The sequence below is a fragment of the Garra rufa genome, chromosome 13, assembly GCF_049309525.1.
Source record: "Garra rufa chromosome 13, GarRuf1.0, whole genome shotgun sequence".
NCBI lineage: Eukaryota > Metazoa > Chordata > Actinopteri > Cypriniformes > Cyprinidae > Garra > Garra rufa.
Genome location: NC_133373.1, coordinates 23,911,752 through 23,926,344, shown reverse-complemented (window position 1 = coordinate 23,926,344; position 14,593 = coordinate 23,911,752). Strand labels below are relative to the sequence as shown.

At 37.2% G+C, this 14,593-nt stretch overlaps 2 protein-coding genes across 4 annotated transcripts in view; one reads left to right on the top strand and one right to left on the bottom strand.

Annotated features, from left to right (window-relative positions):
- gmds (GDP-mannose 4,6-dehydratase) overlaps positions 1-7,401 on the top strand; it is a 93,033-nt gene extending 85,632 nt beyond the window's left edge. For both annotated transcript variants that reach the window (XM_073816654.1, XM_073816653.1), the window contains 2 exons: positions 6,668-6,736; positions 6,834-7,401. In XM_073816654.1, the coding sequence (XP_073672755.1) occupies positions 6,668-6,736; positions 6,834-6,896 (132 nt within the window). In that variant the 3' untranslated portion in view covers positions 6,897-7,401. The remainder of the gene's footprint in view (positions 1-6,667; positions 6,737-6,833) is intronic.
- Positions 7,402-12,416: 5,015 nt separating this feature from the next.
- foxc1b (forkhead box C1b) lies at positions 12,417-14,360 on the bottom strand. Of its 2 annotated transcripts, none has more exons than XM_073816748.1 (2): positions 14,214-14,360; positions 12,417-14,118 (listed from the first exon to the last, which is right to left on the bottom strand). In XM_073816748.1, the coding sequence occupies exon 2, from the start codon at positions 14,089-14,091 to the stop codon at positions 12,790-12,792; it is 1,302 nt and encodes a 433-aa protein (XP_073672849.1). In that variant the 5' UTR covers positions 14,092-14,118; positions 14,214-14,360; the 3' UTR covers positions 12,417-12,789. The 2 variants fall into 2 exon arrangements, with proteins under 2 accessions (XP_073672849.1, XP_073672850.1); XM_073816749.1 differs by having other exon boundaries at positions 12,417-14,115.
- Between the last annotated feature and the right edge of the window lie 233 nt (positions 14,361-14,593).

Genomic DNA, 14,593 nt, shown 5'->3' with positions numbered 1-14,593 from the left:
CGATTCTGGAATCGAATCCAATCGATTCCAGAACCAGGAATCGGAATCGATTCCAAAATTTTCGGAATCGAACAGCCCTACTGTCAGACCATTTGTCATAAGTTCCCGCTGACACAGGGACGTAATACATACAGTACGTACGCTGGCAGCGATAAACCAATCAGAGAACATTACGTAATACGAACAGTACGTACGCTTAACATTTGTTTGTTAGGCTGACTTTGACAGTAATGAGCGAGAACCCGGCATGTTTGATGGAAAAATTGCCCAGCTGTTGAATTCAGACACAGAAGATGAGGACTTTGATGGATTTGTGGGAGAAGATTGATTAAAAATAGTAGAATAAAGTTAAACTAAACTCACTGTTTTGCTTCCGTTACCTTTTTTGTAGACCGTATGTTTTAGCATGCGCCTTATAATACGGTGCGCCTTATGTATGGGTTAAGTACAGAAATAGACCCCGTAATTGAGACTGCGCCTTATGGTGCAGAAAATACGGTATTAGGATATTAAGTAAAGATCCTGTTCCATGAAGATGTTTTGTAAGTTTCCTACCGTAAATATATCTAAACTGAATTTTTGATTAGAAATATGCGTTTCTAAAAACCTCATTTGGACAACTTTAAAGGTGGTTTTCTCAATATTTTGATTTTTTGCCACCCTCAGATTCCAGTTTTTTTCAAATATTTGTATCTCGACCAAGTATTGACTTATCCTAAGAAACCATAAATTAATGGAAAGCTTATTTGTTCAACTTTCAGATGATGTATTAAACTCAATTAAAAAAAAATTGACCCTTATGACTGGTTTTGTGGTCCAGAGTCACATATAATGTTACTATACCAACCTACTAAAGTATTAAAATCTGTTTTGTATATTTACAATGCACTGACAATTAAAAGATGTAGAATCAATCAATCAAATAATCAAATAAATCAAATTAATATTAATTTTAATAAATTATAAATAAATGTGTGTGTGTGTGTGTGTGTGTGTGTGTGTGTGTGTGTGTGTGTGTGTGTGTGTGTGTGTGTGTGTGTGTGTGTGTGTGTGTGTGTGTGTGTGTGTGTGTGTGTGTGTGTGTGTGTGTGTGTGTGTGTGTGTGTTTAATAAAAAAACACAATAAATTGTAGTTAGTTATGTAATCTACGTTACTCATTTTAGGTAATGTATTCTGACTACTTTCTAGGGCTGTCAAATGATTAATCACGATTAATCACATCCAAAATAAAAGTTTTTGTTTACATACTAAATGTGTGTTTACTGTGTATATTTATTTTGTATATATAAATACACACACACACACATGTATATTAAAGAAAAATGTTTTAGATTTATATAGAAAATATTTATAATCCTAAATTAAATAGAAGTATAACTATTCATAGATATAAATATTTTTTGAAATCTATACATGTTTGTGTGTGTATTTATATATACATAATAAATATACACAATAATGCCACATTTAGTATGTAAACATAAACTTTTATTTCGGTTGTGATTAATCGTGATTAATCATTTGACAGCCATACTTTTTAGATAACTTTTTACCTAATGTTACTGTTTTAAACTGTTTTAAAAAACTTGCCACTCCCCCCATTCAGAAATATGGATCGCAAAATTATTTGTAAATTTGTGACATTTACAGGGCTATTCTATATTGTGAATATAATCAAAGTTAAATGGTTTTATGCACAGTAGGATTTTTGGAAAGGAAGCTTTAAAAGAAAAAAAGAATAATTAGGGCGAATCAATAAATAATGAATAATTTACTGCCATTTTATGAATTATATGTAATCATGTAATCCATTAAAAAGTAACTGTAATCTGATTATGAGCATATTAAAGTTTAATATAATCTAATTACGAGTACTCACGATTACATAATCTAGATTACATGTAATCAGTTACCACCCAGCACTGTGTTTGTATATAAACAGTCAAACTAAAATGATTCAGGCAGCTTCAAAATTTCTCACATTATCAGAGTTTATTCACTATAGTTTAGAAAATGGTAGTAAAATATGACAAGATCTCAAGCGTCAAACTGTGTCAGAACAAATTAATCTTGATATTGTCAGATATCTTTGATAGAAAGATATGTACAGTAACAAAACATGGTCAGGTCAAAGTGTCAAATCTAATTTTTGGTCCCAGATTTTCTGTTTGTTCACTGAAGAATTTTTGGGTTGAATATGTCACAGTTGACTTTATTTTTCTACCCTCACTTACATAAATGATCTATAGTGTCCTGCACCCACTACTAAAAAAAATATAAAAATTATATGTGGTATCTTAATCATTTTTGGTTTGACTCAAAAAATGTACACAGGATGTAACATAAAATTATAATTTTATAAAATTAAACATAACTGGTAAGAAAACAGCTATTTCAGTGATACACCGTCAAATGGGAAATGTCACACAGGGTATTCTGGGAATATTTTGCTTTACATAGTAAGAGAACTTGGCGTAACCAGTTTTTACCGTAGCATTTTTTAACCGTTTTTACCGTTAAAATTGTGCTCTTCTTTACAGTGTAGTTCTCCATCTCCCCCCTCACCCACAGTGAAAGCACAATAAAATGAGGGAAGTTGAAAAATGAAAAGATATCTGGGTAGTTTGAATGAGGTGAATCATGTTCACGCTGGCAGGCAGGTCTCTTTTACGCTCTTGTACTTCTTGAGAAGATACAGCTCTCTGAGGCTTGTAAACACACAAACACACTGCCAATACCACATGTAAGCACACACAGATCCTCAGTAATAAACACTGTGTAACTCATACAGATGCTTGCTGTGGTTTTTGACACATTGGCACTTTAGGTTGCATAGATTCAGATGCACTTTTGCACTCTTTTAGTCTTTTGGATTCACTCTATAGTTTTTCTGCTCTGTGATTGGCTGTTGTTTGAAAAGGGAAATCATTAAAGTCTTTGATCCCTCCTAAACATCCTGCACCAAATAACACAACTCTCACACACACAAAACTGCACGGCACACAGCGAAGTCTGTCGAGCAGCCGTGGATTTCTCGCTCTTGTTCGCCATGTACTTTTGCGGGTTCAGTCAGATCTCGCTCTTGTGTCTCTCAGTACGCGTGCATTTAAAGTGTCAGACACTTAGGGTCAGTGTTTCTTAGCTGGAGAGGGTTTACATGATTTTCTAAATATTTATTAAACACTTGAAACAAGAATCTGAGATAGAGACATTCTCCCTTGTTGATTCAGATTTTTCTGCATTGTACTCTGTCTCTTACACATGAAAGTGATTAAATGAATTTTTGGTTCTGAACTCTATACGTTTTATATATACAATACCATTAACAAATGTTGGGGTTGGTAAAATGTTAGAAAATGACTCTTACGCCTACCAAAGCTATATTTGATGAAGTATACGGTACAGTTAAAACAGTAATATTGTGAAATATGTGACCCTGGACCACAAAACCAGTCATAAGGTTAAATTTGACAAAACTGAGATTTATACATCATATGAAAGCTCAATAAATAAGCTTTCTATTGATGTATAGTTTGTTAGGATAGGATAATATTTGGCTGAGATACATCTATTTGAAATCAGAAATTTGAGGATGCAAAAAAATCAAAAAGACTGAGAAAATCACCTTTAAAGTTGTCCAAATTAGGTTCTTAACAATGCATATTACAAATCAAAAATTACATTTTGATATGTTTACAGTTGGAATTTTACAAAAAATCTTCATGGAACATGAACTTTACTTAATTTCTTAATGATTTTTGGCATAAAAGAAAAATCAAAAATTGACCCATGCAATGTATTTTTGGCTATTGCTACAAATATACCCCAGCGACTTAAGACTGGTTTTGTGGTCCAGGGTCATATTTAAAATATCTGTTTTCTTTTTGAATATGTTTTAAAATGTAGTTTATTTTTGTGATGGGAAAGCTGAATTTTCAGCATTACTCCAGTCTTCAGTGTCACATGATCCTTCAGAAATCATTCTAATGTGCTGATTTAGTTCTCAGGAAATGTTGTTTATCATCAGTGTTGAAGCTGCAAAGTTTTGCTGCCAACTTTTTTTTCTCAGAATTCTTTGAATAGAAAGTTCAAAAGAACTGCATTTATTTGATATAGGAAATGCATCTACTGCCACTTTTGATCAATTTAATGCATTCTTACTGAATAAAATCAATCATTTCTTTCACAAAAATCTTACTGACCCCAAACTTTTTTACTGTGTATATAAATGTATACACTACCAGAGCAAAAAATTCTCTTTTGCTCACCATAAAATATTGAAATATTTTACTATGTTTAAAATAACTGCTTTCTATCTGAATATATTTTAAGATGTAATTTATTTCTGTGATCAAATCTAAATTTTCAGCATCATTACTCCAGTCTTCAGTGTCACATGATCCTTCAGAAATCATTCTAATATACTGATTTTGCTGTTCAAGAAACATTCATTATTATTATTATCCATATTTAAAACAGATGAGTGCATTTTTTCAGGATTCCTGGCTGAATATAAAGATGCAAAGATCAGCATTTATCTGAAATAAAAAGCTTTTGTAACATTATACACTATACCATTCAAAGCTTGGAGTCGGTTTATTATTATTGATTCTTTTTTATTTTATATTTTTGTAAAGAAATTTGAGAAATTAATACTTTTATTTAGCAAGGAAGCTTTAAATTGATCAAAAGTGATAATAAAGATATTTATAATGTTACAAAAGAATTCTATTTCAGATAAATGCTGTTCTTCTGCACTTTCTATTCATCAAAGAGACCTGAACAAAAATTCTACTCAGCTGTTTTCTACTTAATAATAAATGTTTTTGAGCAATGAAATTGTAATATTATTAGAATGATTTCTGAAGGATCATGTGACTGGAGTAATTCACAGGAATAAATTACACAGGAATATATTATATTCAAATAGATACAAATATTTCTAAATGTCACTGTTTTTGCTGTATTGCATTCACTGGATCAAATAAATGCAGGTTTGGTGAGCAGAAGAAACTTCTTTAAAATACATTAAAAATCTCTCTGTTCAAAAACTTTTGACTGGTAGTGTATGTATGTGGTTCTGTGTATGTTTAAAAGTGTATATATAATAAAAAAAAACACAAAACTAATCTAGATTTAAGTAAAATAGTACATTGTGGAAGCGGTAAAGACTGACTTGGACATGTTTACGAACAATACAGACACAAATATCCAGGGATTTGTTCATCAAAGGACATTTGACCCCACTTTTGTCAATCTGCTCATATTGCTTTTGTGGATTTGACCTCTGACTCTGTCCTACGCTGTGGTGCAACAAGACCGTTGCTCTGTTTGTGTGTCCGTTTGAAGCGGATTGTTTGAGCGTACTGTTTTTTTTTTTTTCCTGCTGCATGTCTCCGAAATATTAAAACTCCCTAAAACATGCATGCGTATAGTCATTTCATCAAGTTGCTTTATGTTTGTGAAGAAGGTCTGTCTATTCAATAGTCCTGAATTCCTTTACGTTAAGTGCTCGGTCACACGCAATAAAAATGTACCCAGATGATAACCATCACTTTAATTTATTGTTTATTTCCATTTTATTTACCATATATGCAGGTGCGGCTTCTGTTGTAAACCTTGGCGCGCACAGATACCTTCTTTAAACAAGCAAAAACACCCAGTGTTTGAAACTAAAATCTGCTTGTGAACTTCCACTGTGCCTTTGATTTGTCTTGACTTGCTGACTTTCTATTTAATAGCAAGAGCGACTGCACACAACGCATGATTCACATGCACACGCAATCCTTCAGTTTCATCGAATTAATACCGTACTAGTTTTCCTTCCTCGCAAATACTTACATTGTCAGGACACAGTGCCGCAGTTGTTTGCATGTGAAGACTTGGATGGGCGACAAAAGCAGCTGATGTTAATTTAGCCTTCAGAAAAGTGAAGACTAATTATGATTAATATGCCGCATTAATACGAATCTTGATTATGATGGTTGCATGCTGTTTCATATGTTGATAAATGAATGCTATTTCGCTAATTAGTCCTTAAAATATGGTTATGTCAGTTAAATGATTTAATTGGAGCTAAAATGGAACCATGAGTTAGTGACTGTAACTTCTCAGGGTTCAGCATTAAAATATGGGCTTTTGGAAAAAGAGCTCTCATTTGTCAAGGCACAGAAGTGTCGTTGTGTGTGCGTGTGTGTGTGTGTGTGTGTGTGTGTGTGTGTGTGTGTGTGTGTGTGTGTGTTCTGGCTCCTTGTGTAATCAGATCAGCAGCAAGGACACCCTCAAACCCTTAACTGCCACCCTGAGAAGCACCTTTAAATGTATGTGAGTGTGTGTGAATGTTGCCGTCCCGGCAGGAGAACAGAAGGGGTTAGGCCACAAGAGTCACATAATCCATCATACTCTGGCAATGGGAGAGGGCTGGAAAAGAGGGGGTGCTGGATGGATGGCCTGCCTCGGCCCTCACCTTCCCCCAGAGACACGGCGCTTGACACCTGTGTGTGTGGTGCTGGCGATATATGTGTGTGTGTAAGAGTAAAGAAGAGAGTGTGTGTGTGTGTGTACAGGTTGGGAGGTCCAGTTAATAAAAAAGGACTAAACCACCCCTTTGAATTTTTTTTCCTCATTGTTTTTCCTCCGTCTCACTCTCTCTCTGTCTTTTTCTAGGACTTCTTACAGGGAGACAGTTCCAAAGCCTTTAAGATCCTGGGCTGGAAACCACGTGTGACGTTCGAGGTGAGCGTTCCTCTAAAAAAAATCAAAGCGGTTCACTTCCAGTGCACTGGAGATTGAGAAATAATCTGCATGTGTGTGTTTGTGTGTATTCCAACAGGAGCTTGTTAAAGAAATGCTGGACGCGGACGTCGAGCTCATGCGGAACAACCCAAATGCCTGAACCCACACGCCTTCATCTCCACGCATGCCAAAGAGGCGGCTGTCATGTGTGTGTGTGTGTGTGTGTGTGTGTGTGTGTGTGTGTGTGTGTGTGTGTGTGTGTGTGTGTGAAATCACTGGAAGAAGCATTCAGCTGCTTTTGTCTTCCTGCGTCTGTCGTTTTCTGTCTTGCTTCAGCTTTCTGATCTCGGTTTCACTGTTTCGAGGGTAGCGGGTGTTGCCTTTCTCCATTCCTTAGTACTGTCACATTTAAGGTTATGTGTATGGATTTATAGTTCGTTTTCTGTCCAAATGATTGTTATCCATTTTTCTAAAGCGTTTTTTGTTCATAATCATAAAATAATGTATAAATAAGGGATTAAAGGGTTTGTAGAGCTTTCTAAAGCTGTTTGCTTGTCTTATTCATGTGATTCCTTCAACTGAAATAATGACTTTTATTGGTTGGAACATTAGAAAATAATTTCCTGATTATTTAAAATGCAAATACAAAATGTGAAGTTGTAAAATTCAGTTGTAATGCGCTTAAATTCTCAAAGAGTAAGTTGAGTGTGTTTGTTTGTGGTTCTCAACCTTTTTGACTCCAGGGTCTCCCCTTGTTTTCTCTCGTACTGGTAATTATTATAGAATTGCTTGTTTTTAAACATTTATTAAAATGGAAACCCTTTACAATAAGGTTCATTAGTTAACATTAGTTGTTTACATTAGTTAACAAGAGCATTTATTAATCTTAGTTAATGTTAATTTCAACATTTACTAATGCATTATTAAAACACAAGTTGTTTGTTAACATTAGTTAAAGCACTTTGAAGTAACATGAACAATGAACAACAGTATTTTTTATTAACTAACATTAACAAAGACTAATAAATAGTTTAATAAATATATTGTTCACTGTTCATTCGCGTTAGTTAATACATTAACTAATGTTAACAAATGACAACTTATTGTAAAGTGTTGCCATTAAATCATAAAATATAAAAGTTTCAAATCACTATGTTATTAATTTTTTTATCAGCTATTTTCAATAAAAATGTTTGTTGAAGCGTAAAATATTATGATAAGACACACCAATTTGCATATCAAGCAGCAAACCAGCTGTTTTGTACAGCTGAGAAAACTGGACTAGGATGAGACCAGAAGACCCGTAAAATTTACAAATGGCCGCGCCCGCTCTTATGGTAAGAAAAACGATATAGCAAAAGTTCAGAATATTAGCTAATATTGCTGAGTCAGTAAGTAAAAGTTATAGATTACTTGGTTACAGTCAGTAAACATCATTTCGAAAATAACTCCGCTTTTTAGTTTCATTCTATCTTGCCCCACAGCTTAAATATACAGTGAAATGCCTCAGAAAGCGGTTGGTGCCAGCTTTCGCGGGTTGCCTGGCGGTCATCGAGCCCCTCGCGTCTAGCACAACCGCTCTCTTGTATTCAGAGGGAAACGGGCGTCCACGAGGCCTCGCGGTCCTTCATTCCAGATGCTCGAGCACGGCCCACCGCGCGCAGCTTAGGGAGCAGTAACTCGGCCTTGTAAAGCAGCTCATGGTTAATCACCTCTGACGTCGGGCGCAGCTGGGCCACTGAACCCTGACAGTGAAGACATTTCGCCGTGTGCGAAAATCCTCCGCCGTGTTTATTTGTAATGGCGACACGGTTGTCCTCATCAGAGTAACAACAGATTCAAGAGACCTCTGTTAGCGTAAGTGTCCTCAAGCGAGAAGAGAGAGACCTGGTTAAATCAGTTTCTGAGGCCACGGATATTCTAGTCTATTCGAAGTGCCAAATAAAGGTTATTTGATACCGACATTCAAAGAAAGTGGGGTCTTTGTGACCCTCATAATACAGGCGATAGCGGGGGCGGTTGATGTATGTGTATTTGTGTTGTTGAGACGGCATCTCGAGCCAGTAGAGTGCCATTTAAACAGCGCACCAGTGTGAGCCGGGCCTTATTGGAACCAGACGGTGCCTCGCCGGTCCGGGAGCGTAAAAAGCACTTTTCCACTGGTCTGGTTCGTGAGCTCTACCACATACAGGTGCACAGGCCGCGAGCAGCCACTAACTACGTTATGTATCCCGGTGAATTTATTTTTTACGCTTGAGCGGGAAAATTTCTGCTATTTTGTTTGACTACCCTGCTGATGTTCCCGTAAAAGCAGTAGGAAACGTACAATTCAATTGGACCAACGAGTTAAAGTATCATAAAAATTTAAAGGACGTGAAAAGCCCTAAAATTGTTAAATCGCACAATTGAATAAAGCTAGTGCTTTATTTATATTTTCTGTTGGGAACTGTCTCTCAGCATATTAAAAGATTCTTACTTAAAAATGCACTCGGAACATCTGGTTCGCTCAGAGCTTTTGAATGCTTGTGAAATGAACTGTATTAACGGGTTTTAATAATAATAATTATTATTATTATTTAATTATAGCAATATGGAGAATTTTATGTAGTGGTACTCTGTCGTTAATTTATCTTCTCTCTTAGAACTGTTATAGAAATACAACATCAATCATGTAGCTACAATTGTTATACAATCTTATATATTACATTCATATAGTTATTTTATTATATTTCAGTGATTTTGCTTAATAATATAATTAGTCTTAGTATATATAATTATATTAGTAGCCTATAAATAATTAGTCGTTGTCCGGTATAGTTTGTTTCTGTATTATATTTTGGAACAGCAGAAATGATTTGCTTTGTCGGTGTCAAGCATTTCGGATTTCATTGATAAGGAACTTTGTCATATCCGTCTCACAATTTTAGCCTTTGACATATTTGCAACGCAGAAAAAAATTATTTTGTTTAAATCCACTCTGTCAAGGTATACCTTATAAGCTTATAAGCTTATGCCTATTTTTCTTTTGTTTATTTTTCAGAGTCAATCAGATAATCCGTGATAATCCTCTCGACCTTTCTCACAGTCCACGGCATTGTGTTTAATTTGCAATTCCGTTTTTCTCCGTGAGAAAAAAAAATATTAATATAATTATAAGCCTATTAATTCCTAAGATTTTAACATTTAATACTTAAAGACAATTGCTTTAGTCAGATGTGCTGCAACAAATTAGGAGTAGCCTGGATATTTTGTTATATATGTGTTAACACGGTTTTTAATTAATGTTAAATGTATTTCACTTATATATATATATATATATATATATATATATATATATATATATATATATATATATATGTATGTGTGTGTGTGTGTGTGTGTGTGTGTGTGTATAAAGTATTAAGAACATTTTAATGTGACACTTAAAAGTAGCAAATGTGTTGTATCATAACATAAAATGTATTTTTTTAACTGGGCGCACAGCGCTTCTTCACATGGCCGATGGACGTGTTTATTCCTTCTTTTATTTAGCTCAGATTATGTGATAAAACAGAGATTCATTTATAATGCCTACTGTAACGTAATTGCTAACATTCAGCAAATATGTTTACTACAAATAGAATTGTTCACATTACTATATATGATTTAGGCCGATATAAAGCAGGCCTAAGAGTTCTAGTCAGTTTGTTGTTTGTCCGATCAAACCGTTGAATATAAATAGCTTCTAAAATTATGTATCTTAAATTTCATTGTTTTTAATTTATATACACTGTTTTATTTGTATTATACTACTATTATTTTCAACAACCTGTTTATTATAATGCATGCTGTTGAATTAGCCAACAATAAATTAGCAGCACCGCACAAAAACGCACTTGAACACAACTGAAAATTAATTGGACAGATTGTCCACATTTATCTAATTTAAAAAAGACCGCAAAATGCATCAGGAAATGGTAAAATATATCACACAGGATATCACGCGTGATACACATCGGTTTAAAATAAACAAACAAACACACTTCTCAGGCATGCTATGAGATCTGCATCTGGTTAAAACGTGCCACGTTAATACCAGAAGGCTCTCTCTGCTGTATCATATTCCCTCGCTCGCAACTCAACCCTGAAACACGCAGCTGATCACAACAAAGACACCTTTTCACTGGCACGAGCCCCTAACACTGCCCGAGCGCACCTGTAATGCATTTGCCACTTAAGCCCTTCATACAAAGTCAAATCGCCTAGAGCTGACCTTGCTACGATACTTAAAGATACTTAACGCTGTAAAGCTTTTTTAATTTTTCATTGTTCTTACTCTTTCTCCTCATTTGTTTATCTTGATTTACACTTGAGGCCTATTCAAAACGTATTAGTGAATCATGCACAAACCGTATTTAATCGCATCGTTTATATAATCATAAAACACTACGTCAGTTATGGGGCCAATTATATACCAAAAAAATACAAGCGCTGCAGTGCAAGGCCCAAAGTTTCTGCTGCCGATGACTGCAATAAGTTTTACACATCGCTGTGCGCCGTTGCATATTTAAATATCGCTGAATGTGTATCAGAACAACAAATCAAAATTAGACAATTATCAATCTTATTTCAGTTACACTAAATTGTTAAATAGGGTAATTCGTTTTTAGGTTTGTGTCCGTATCTCGAGTTGACAACAGATTTTAACCTGAGTAAAAACACGTAGGGCTATTATGTATAGTTGTGTTACATTTACTGTATGTTAAAAAGCAACACAGAAATGAACAAAGCAATGACTCACATTCCAAATAGAATGCTTTTGTTTGGAGGTTCTGGCTGAATTAATCATTTGATTTATCAAGCCCATATTTTACCAGGCTGGCTCAACATGTCTGGCCTACAGCAATTCTTTCATCTGCTGTTTATCTGCTTTTTAATCTATTATGTGTTTATAAATGAAAACTTCTATCAAAGACAATGGTTGTCTACATTCCGCAAGATTGCAAAAGTTTAGTTCACTCCAGTGTGCCAACAGTCGTTTGTAACTGTATAAAAAGAGAACAGAGAAGAAAACGCTCAACCAAACAGCCTGGTGTAAATAAAACAAGACTGCAAGTTGCATCTCAGTAAAATTACATTTTTATCATGTTGAATCTAGAAACATACTTATACCCTATAAATATGAGTTGAAAAACAAATCATATGGGAACACAGAACGTTTATATGAAGTAATACAAATTACGGAAATTACTCTATTATTATTTTTTTATTTATTTACTCGGACTTTTTAGCCTACAACGTTGAATTTGTTATTGCAATTTTGGCAAGTATTTATAATAGTTATTATTAAACATTGTTCAGCGCTTCTGTTTTTATTGTTAGTAGAAGCATTTTGGGTTAGGAATAATCTAAGGATTCCTTGCACGCCTAAGTGAAAAAAATAATAATTTCCAGATGTTTTGAGACCTTTGACCCCCGCCCCCACCCCCTGTCCAAGGAATGCCTTATTAAGAGCCAAATATTTTTAGGAGAAAAATAAGAGGATATTTAAAAATATATATTTTGCAACCAGCTATGTTTAAACAACGTTTTAAGAATTATTCCCTGCTTTTTGTGGCCGCTATCAATAACAAGCTCTGACAGTCATTTAGGTAAATAATGGATTCAACAGGCATTAGAAAGCGATAAATCACTCGAGAGTTTAACTCCAACAAGACGACAATTTATTAAACAAATAGTAACTTTAGATATTTTCAAAAAGTATAAGAAAAAACTGTAACTCAGTTGTACACTCGTTACCTTTCTATACTGAATTGATTATAAATACTTAAGACATTTCCTTGCAAAGTTGGTCCACCTGCTCTTACATGAAATAAATTAACACATTTTCTCTGAATCTATCTCGATGGACGAGCAGGGAGAAAATGTTTATGTGCAGCGGAATTATCCTACTTACCAACACGAACTCGCATATCAGCCCGAGTTCACTGACCTAAAAGCTTCCTTAAATTACAAACACATGGCAAATAATACAAATATATATTAGACAATTTTCAAAATCATAAAACGTTTGGTCAGAACTTGCTGCAGTCGTATACAAAGGCTCCGGAAGCCCGGTAGAGTGGCTGACTGGACGGGAAAGCCATTTGACAGCTATTGCTTCCGGTCACCGGAGAGCTGTTCAGAGCTATCCGCTGCGTCTCGAACATCTCCCGCACCGCGTGAAAGTTCTGCTGCTGGCCGGGATAGCTTGCGCTCAGGTGTCCCAGCTCTCCGGACTGACTGAGGTACCAGGGTGCGAGTCGGTTCTGCTGCAAGTGCTGGCTCTCCTGGCCCGAGCTCTGGTGGGGGTGTGAGATAGAGGAGGCGCTTGTTGTGTTTGTGTATTCCGGTAAAGTGTCATCCCCGTGGCCGCGGTCCCCTGTGTACAGGCTCGTCGCTTGCATGTTGCAGTGATAAGTGGCGGGCTGGCCGCAGGGTGGACTGTAATGGGCGGGCTGCGGGGACGGCGAGTAGGTCAGAGACACCGAGCCTGGCAGAGCGGCGCGGGAGGCCGGCAGCTCTGCCGCGTGCTGCGGGGACCCTCGAAGTCCTGTCATGATTGTATCCATACTGAAGGCCTGCTGCGGCGTTTGCGACTGAGGACTCCCGCTACACGCACTCCCACCGCTCCTGTCTGGACTCTCCGTTTTAGGCACGGTGCTGAGGGGTGGAGTGCTGTCATGCGGGGGCGTGCAGGCCCCGTTTTCGGTCTTTATATCCCGGAGCTTCACTGGCTGCTGGGCATCTTGCTCGCACGCTTGTCCCTGGCTGTCTTTGCCCTGCGGGTCCCGATCGTCTCTGTCCCTCAGCACGTCCTTCTTCTTGAAGCGGCGCCTCCGCCGCAAGAAGCTGCCGTTTTCAAACATGTTATACGAGTCCGGGTCTAGAGTCCAGTAGCTGCCCTTACCTGGCTTCTTATCATCTCTTGGCACCTTCACAAAGCACTCGTTGAGCGACAAATTATGCCGTATGCTGTTCTGCCAGCCTTGCTTATTGTCCCGGTAAAACGGAAAGCGCTCCATGATAAACTGGTAGATTCCATTCAGTGTGATCTTTTTATCGGCTGAGTTCTGGATGGCCATGGTGATGAGCGCGATGTAGCTATACGGAGGTTTCACCATGTCCTTGGGCTGCTGCGCAGGGGCGTACGGCCCATACGCGCGGGCCATGCCGCCGGGGTACTGCTCGTGGGCTGCGTGAGAGTACATGCTCATGGGCGCAGGCATACCGGTATATCCACCTCCGGCCGCGGCTCGGTAAAAGCCTTGATCCCCGGTGATATAAGGCACTACGCCTAGAGGGCTTTGGCTAGACACGGGGTAGCGCGCCTGCATCGTACCCCTCTCTCCAACGCGCTCCTGCTGCGGACGAACAGAGACAAAAATAAGGTTAAAACTAGGCAGACGTCTTAATTTACTTCGAGAAGAAAATTCATTCCAGAGTTCGTCAGTTCCACCTTTTCCTTCAGTATCTTGTCTCAAAACTTTCATCCAAAGTTTCTTCCCAAGCGAATTTTCGAGTCTTCGCGGTGCAGGCGAATGAGAAGCAAATGTCTTACGCGGAGAAGTCAGTGAATAGGGAAAACCTGTGAACTTCCCGCATCCGTCACTTCACAGGGACTTTTTCACCGAATTACCAATTCTGCCTTTTGGCTGAGCTCAGCGCTCCTCCCTAAACTCATCTCACGACCAATAAGCGCTCGAGTGCTGTTTGTGGAAAGACTGTACCCGAAGACCTTTTTCCCTGTGGGTATAAGCATAGTCTACCCTTGAGTTAAGGATAAGGAAGACGCAAACATACGGAAAGAGTAGAAATGTTGACAGAAAATGAGAAAAT